Source organism: Octopus sinensis, linkage group LG28 (genome assembly GCF_006345805.1).
Source record: "Octopus sinensis linkage group LG28, ASM634580v1, whole genome shotgun sequence".
In the NCBI taxonomy this organism is placed as follows: domain Eukaryota; kingdom Metazoa; phylum Mollusca; class Cephalopoda; order Octopoda; family Octopodidae; genus Octopus; species Octopus sinensis.
Genome location: NC_043024.1, coordinates 11,028,432 through 11,035,931, shown reverse-complemented (window position 1 = coordinate 11,035,931; position 7,500 = coordinate 11,028,432). Strand labels below are relative to the sequence as shown.

At 42.2% G+C, this 7,500-nt stretch overlaps 1 protein-coding gene across 3 annotated transcripts in view; it reads left to right on the top strand.

Moving 5' to 3' along the window:
* Positions 1-7,500, top strand: part of LOC115225874 (ciliogenesis-associated TTC17-interacting protein-like) — a 33,688-nt gene that overhangs the window by 26,158 nt on the left and 30 nt on the right. Inside the window, exons 9-10 of one of the 3 annotated variants that reach the window (XR_005004191.1) lie at positions 664-756; positions 7,392-7,500. The exon at positions 7,392-7,500 is cut by the window's right edge and continues 10 nt beyond it. Coding sequence is in view for 2 of the 3 variants with exons in the window: in XM_029796866.2 (XP_029652726.2) it covers positions 664-705 (42 nt within the window). In the remaining variant the exon portion in view is untranslated. Of the gene's footprint in view, positions 1-663; positions 757-4,606; positions 4,681-7,391 lie in introns of those variants that run through there. The other 2 variants (XM_029796866.2, XM_036514691.1) reach the window with 2 other exon arrangements.

Genomic DNA, 7,500 nt, shown 5'->3' with positions numbered 1-7,500 from the left:
GCACCATCCGATCGTGGCCATTGCCAGCCTCGTCTGGCACCTGTGCAGGTGGCACGTATAAAGCACCCACTACACTCACGGAGTGGTTGGCGTTAGGAAGGGCATCCAGCTGTAGAAACACTGCCAGATCAGACTGGAGCCTGGTGCAACCCTCTGGCTTCCCAGACCCCAGTTGAACCGGGTAACCCATGCTAGCAGGGAAAGTGGACGCTAAACGAAGATGATGATGCTAATATGGTGTTTCTTTTAGTAACTTCCAAGGCCTTGTTCAGCTAATGACGCTAATGATCATCATCATCATTTCAAGGTTGATACAATAAATCACCTGTTTAACCCTTTCATTACTGTATTTCTGTTGAGATGTTCTGTGTTTCTTTCAATTACTTTAAATATAACAAAGAATTTAGTAAAATAACTTTGTTATCATTAAGCTATTGTTTGGAACGTAAATTGTGACTAAGGTTTGGTGGAAGATTTTAATTCAAAACTTATGGAAACAAGACATTTTACCACAGAGCCAGAGCCGGTTTTGGCCGGGTTAGTAACAAAAGGGTTAAGCCCTCTGGTTAATGTGATCAACTTAGTTCCTCTCTCAAAATTGCTGTCTTTATGCCAAAATTAAAAAGAATTATTATTGTTTTTAATTGTTTTTTTCTTATTCAGGTACAGTCAACAACAAACCGGTTTTCAAAAAAAAACCCATAAACCTGGATGAAGATATGGAAATGAGAAGCAAATTCATAGACAAAAAAGTAAGTTCTGTTGTCAGGAGGAAAATTCCAACATCTTCACTATTTTTCCTACTTTGCAACCATGTGGTTTTAGGTTCAATCCCACTTTGCAGCTTGTTTTTTTTTTAATCTCCATGGCCAGGTTCCAACCCAGGCCACAGCAACAAAGTTCACCTGTCACGCTTCTCGGTCCCAAATCACTGCCTCGAGGTCCTGGACACATTCTAGGCCAGTGTCTGTGGTCAAGGTGTCAATGTGATGTTTTGATGTTTCCCTCTGCTTACATCACCATGAAGTGGGTTCCTCAAGAGGAATTTGGATGCTTCCAGTTCAGGGTGGCACAGACAGTGACCAGATAGTCACAGTCACCTTTACCTGTTCTTCTCAATAACTTTCAACAGAGTAAAGATTGTTTGCCAACATAACCTGCCAGTCCTGGTTTAGGACGAATGTTGCTGTAATTTAGCCCCAGGAGACATTGTCCCCAGCTGGCTATATGACACGATCTGTGTCCTTATATTTTCAAACAAGGGAATCTAGCACCCCCACTCAGCTCAAAACAATATCTGTGTATCATGATTTCCAGGTTATTTCCCTTCATCAGCACAGAATAATTGTTCAGCTAGAGGTGGCGCTGCCAAATTCCCATTAAAAATATATAGTTTTCAAAGTGACAACTAGTCACTGATCTATAAATTAGAAAATTACTATTTGTAAATCTCACAAAGAGAGATATTCAGCAACAGTACTTTGGAGTAAAGATTGTTTGAACAACATAACATGGCAGTCCTGGTTTAGGACGAATGTTGCTGTAACTTAGCCCCAGGAGACATCGTCTCCAGCTGGCTACAGGACATGACCTGTGTCCTTATATTTTCGAACAAGGGAACCTAGCACCCCCACTCAGCTCAAAACATAAGCTCAGTTCAAAACTATAAGGACATAGATCATGTCCTGTAGCCAGCTGGAGACAATGTCTCCTGGGGCTAAATTACAGCAACATTCATCCTAAACCAGGACTGCCATGTTACGTTGGCAAACAATCTTTACTCCAAAACTGTTGCTGAAAATCTCTCGTTGTGAGATTTAAAAATAGTAATTTTCTAACTTTCAACAGGTCTCCATAAAGGCATTCATTTGTCATATGTTGTTGCCATTTCACATTTAGGGCCAGTCATAGCACCCTTATGTAGCAGCCATCTGGACCATTTGATAATTTCTTTGTTGATGTTGAATTTGATTGCTTATATTCATTTCACCGTGTTCTTGTACTTTCTTTGTTCCTCATTCACTGTGTTCTTTTGTACTGTCCTAGTAGTGTAATTTGGGGCAGGGATCAGCAGGCCATGTGCCCCGGGTGGCGCTCACTCTAGCTACACCACTGGTGTGTTCCCTTTGTTCCATGTGTTTCCCTTGTTTACCATATTCCATTGTCCACTGTGTTCTTTTCTTCTGCATCTGTTACCACAGTCCAGGCTGACTGATGTCTTGCGAGTGAATTTGATAGATGGAAACTGTATGGAAGCCCGTAGTATACGCATGCACGTGCGCACACACACACACACACAGTGTCTGTGTTTGTCTCTGCCACTGCTTGACAACTGGTGTTAGTTTGTTTATGTCCCTGTAACTTAGTGGTTCGTGGAGGCACATGGCCTAGTGGTTAGAGCATCGGATTCACGATTGAGGGATCGCGGGTTCGAATCTCAGACTGGGCGATGTGTGTGTTTATGAGCGAAACACCTAAGCTCCACATGGCTCCGGCAGAAGGTAATGGCGAACTTCTGCTGACTCTTTCGATACCACAACTCTCTCTCACCCTTTCCTCCTGCACCTAGCAGCTCACCTGCAGCAGACCAGCGTCCCATCCAGGTGGGGAACCTATACGCCAAGGAAACTGGGAAATCAGCCCTTATGAGCCAGGCAAGGCTTGAGAAGGAAGGAACTTAGTGGTTCATCAAGATATTGATAGAGTAAATACTAAACTTAGAAAATCAAATACTGGGGTTGATTCACTTGACCGAACCCCTTGGGACTTGCCTCCAGCATGGCCACAGTCCAATGACTGAAACAAGTAAATGATTAACCCTTTCGTTACTGTATTTATTTTGAGATGTTCTGTGTTTCTTACAATTACTTTAAATATAACAAAGAATTTAGTAAAATAACTTTGTTTATCATTAAGCTAGTGTTAGGAACATAAATTGTGACTAAGGTTTGGTAGAAGATTTTAATTCAGAACTTTTGAAAACAAGACATTTGTACTACAGAGCCAGGGGCTGTTTCAACCAGGTTGGTATCAAAAGGGTTAAAAATTGTTTCTCTATTATATATTTTAACTCTTTTGTTACCATATTTCTGTTGAGATGCTAAGTGTTTCTTTCAATTACTTTAAATATAGCAAAGAATTTAGTAAAATAATTTGGTTATCATTCAGCTAGTGTTAGGAACATAAATTGTGATTAAGGTTTGGTGGAAGATTTTAATTTAGAACTTATGAAAACAAGACATTTGTACAACAGAGCCAGAGCCGGTTTCAGCCGGGTTGGTATCAAAAGGGTTAATGATAAAAGATTGTTCATTGTATATTGATCCTTTATATTGATTACATTTTTGGTGTTCTGGTGTCCTTTCTGATTCTCCCTTCCTCACATACATTTGTACAACGTTTCCATTCCTTCCCTGTGACCTTCTGTTTCTTTGTTCCCTAAACATTTTATTGGGGACGGCCGTGAGGTGTAGGTGTGACTTCGTGGTTAAGGACTTTGCTTCCACACCACGTGGTTCCAGGTTCAGTCTTACTGTGTGGTATCTTGGGCAGGTATCTTCTACTACTATAACTCCAGGCTGACCAAAGCCTTATCAGTGGATTTGTCAGATAAAAACTAAATAGATAGGTAGTGTTGTCTCCATAGTAACTAACAAGTTTCAATTAAAAACGTGGGACTACACAATGCAGCTCAGACTTCAAAACAATAACTCTGTGTGTGTGTGTGTGTGTGTGTGTGTGTGTGTGGCAGGGTCTATATGTCTTTCAACAGACTTCAAAAAAAGACTTTCACTACGACAGGTGGTTGTTGTTTTTGAGAAAAATACAGTGAGAGTGTGTGAAAGATAGAATTAGAATTTGTTTCAAGAAAAAGAAAATAGGTTGCTGTTGAGCATATCAATGTGATCGTTGTTGTAGGCCTTTGCTGAAGGATCTGTTTCATCTCAACTAGATTGTTACCCAGCAGTGTAGTGATGGGTATGACTAGTTTTCCTGGGCTGAATTCTGAGCTTTAACCTTCACATTCTCAAAGCAAAAGGTTAAATCATCATCATCATCGTTTAATGTCCATTTTCCATGCTAGCATGGTTTGGACGATTCAACCGGGGTCTGGGAAGCCAGGAGGCTGCACCAGGCCCCAGTCTTGATCTGGCAGTGTTTCTACAGCTGGATGCCCTTCCTAACACCAACCACTCTGTGCGTGTAGTGGGTGCTTTTTACGTGCCACCAGCACAGGTGCCAATGGAGGCTGGCAATGGCCACGATCAGTTGGTGCTTTTTACATGCCAGTCAAGGTGGCATTGGCATCAGCCACGTTCGGATGGTGCTTTTTACATGCCACCAGCACAGGTATCACAACTACAATTTCGTTCAGATGGTGCTTTTTACATGCCATGGAAAAATTAGTTAATGTAATGTTTCAATGTTCCCTTGAGGGATGTAGGTAGGTGTAAACATTGTTGGCCAAAATCTTTGTCTCGAGAGGAAATATATTCTGACCAACAACATTTGTTTTATTGTATTGCATATGTTACTTATATTGTATATATTACATATGTGTCTATGTGGAATGGAATAAAAGAAAAAAAATGTTTGTCTACTGCAGATATGGAGATGGATTACCACCATTTCTTAAGACAAAGACTTGAAAATTGCAAGCCGTAATGCATGAAACCTGAGGTAGTGTCTAAAATGCAAAAATACAGAATACACATATACAGTGGAACCTTGGTTTATGAATTTAATTTAATTCGTTCCTGAAGGCTGTTTGGCCCCTGAAACGTTTGTAAACCCAACTAATTTTTCCATAAGAAATTCAAGAGAAAGTACAGCAAATTTGAACAGGGATGTGCCCTGAACAAAAGCTAGACACTAACTGATGGTCTCCCTGTGACATTCCCAGTTTGTTGCCAACCGTTGTTGTCGGCTCGTGTGTCCATCACCTAAGATATCATTTGCCATTAGAGAAGTTTTGTGATTGAAAGATTGTTCATAAACCAAGGTCCTACTGTATATACACACGTACGTTTGAACCTTTGTTGGTTTCTCTTAGTCTTAAAATTGCGTGATAGTCGTAAATGAGTGTCACCCTCATACAAGCAGTGTCATTCATTTCCAATCTTCCATGAAAACATGTCTGGCCTTAGAGAAACATTACCTAAGCTGGAAAGAGATAAGGGTTAGCAACAGGAAGGGTACCTGGCTGTAGGAAATCTCTCGACAAATTCCATCCACCCCTTATAAGCATGGGAAAAGGGGCGCTGAGGATGATGTGTTTTGAGATTCTGTAGCTCTCTCCCTTTTTCACGTGGTTTTTTTTCCTTCCCTTTTCATTCCTCTGCCCTTGTTCTTTCATTCGGTGTGGTTCTTTTATCTTTCACTTGTTTCAGTCATTGATCTGTGGTCATGCTGGAGCACCACTAGAAAGGGTTTATTCAAACAAATCAAATTGTTTTTTTTTTTACTTGTTTCAGTCATTTGACTGTGGCCATGCTGGAGCACGGCCTTTAGTCGAGCAACTCGACCCCAGGACTTATTCTTTGTAAACCCAGTACTTATTCTATCGGCCTCTTTTGCCGAACCGCTAAGTGACGGGAACGTAAACACACACCAGCATCGGTTGTCAAGCAATGCTAGGGGGACAAGCACAGACACACAAACACACACACACACATACATATATATATATATACGACGAGCTTCTTTCAGTTTCTGTCTACAAATTCCACTCACAAGGCTTTGGTCGGCTCGAGACTATAGTAGAAGACACTTGCCGAAGGTGCCACGCAGTGGGACTGAACCCGGAACCATGTGGTTGGTAAACAAGCTACTTACCACACAGCCACTCGTATATATACGTGTGTGTATGTGTGTGTGCATTACATGGCGCCACCCAGTTTCTGTCTACCAAATTCACTCATGAGGCATCGGTTAGCTCAGGGCTATATCAGACGACATTTGCCAAAAGTGCAGTGCAGTGAGAATGAACCTGCAACCACATGGTTTCAAAGCAAGCTTCCTTAACCATACAGCTATCCCCGCACCCATCTCCTGTGTTTTCCTTCGTTCAATTTAACATAGCCCTATTATTGTCTATCTTCCCCTGTTCACTATGTTCATTGGTAGGGCGGTGAGCTGGCAGAATCATTAGCATGCTGGGCGAAATTCGTAGCTGTATTTCGTCTGCCGTTATGTTCTGGGTTCAAATTCCGCTGAGGTCGACTTCACCTTTCATCCTTTCGGGGTCGATTAAATAAGTACCAGTTACGCACTGGGGTCGATATAATCGACTTAATCCCTTTGTTTGTTCCCTCTGTGTTTAACCCCTTGTGGGTAGTAAAGAAATAGGTATTTCGTCTGCCGCTACGTTCTGAGTTCAAATTCCGCCGAGGTCGACTTTACCTTTCATCCTTTCGGGATCGATAAATTAAGTACCAGTTACACACTGGGGTCGATGTAATCGACTGAATCCCTTTTTCTGTCTTTGTTTGTCCTCTCTGTGTTTGGCCCCTTGTGGGTAGTAAAGAAATAAATATTCATTGGTAGTGTTAACATTTTATGCTGTGAGCGTTCACTTTTCCTCTGCCCCTGTTCACTTTTCCTCTGCCCCTGTTCACTTTTCCTCTGCCCCTGTTCACTTTTCCTCTGCCCCTGTTCACTTTTCCTCTGCCCCTGTTCACTTTTCCTCTGCCCCTGTTCACTTTTCCTCTGCCCCTGTTCACTTTTCCTCTGCCCCTGTTCACTTTTCCTCTGCCCCTGTTCACTTTTCCTCTGCCCCTGTTCACTTTTCCTCTGCCCCTGTTCACTTTTCCTCTGCCCCTGTTCACTTTTCCTCTGCCCCTGTTCACTTTTCCTCTGCCCCTGTTCACTTTTCCTCTGCCCCTGTTCACTTTTCCTCTGCCCCTGTTCACTTTTCCTCTGCTGCCCCTGTTCACTTTTCCTCTGCCCCTGTTCACTTTTCTCTCTGCCCCTGTTCACTTTTCCTCTGCCCCTGTTCACTTTTCCTCTGCCCCTGTTCACTTTTCCTCTGCCCCTGTTCACTTTTCCTCTGCCCCTGTTCACTTTTCCTCTGCCCCTGTTCACTTTTCCTCTGCCCCTGTTCACTTTTCCTCTGCCCCTGTTCACTTTTCCTCTGCCCCTGTTCACCCTATAGCATAAACCACTGTGTTCCTTTGTTTACTGTTGGCATTAACACATGTGTGCATGGAGGAGAGGCTGTTAGTTCCATGACTAATATTATTTTAATCATTTTGGCAAGTATGGGAGACGACAATGGAGAGGTCGTGACCTTACTAAAAACCCCTCTGTGAGACTTAACCCCCATCATACTTTCGTTTCCAAATCTAATTTTGAAATAACAATATAACGATAATTTCCTTCCTTATTTTTAGGATAAATTCATGAATGATTTTTCTGTCTACTTGCGACAAAAGCCCGAGATCCGATCACTCCTGGCCGATTTTCTGCAGTTCCTGTTGCTACGGAAACCTGACGATGTGG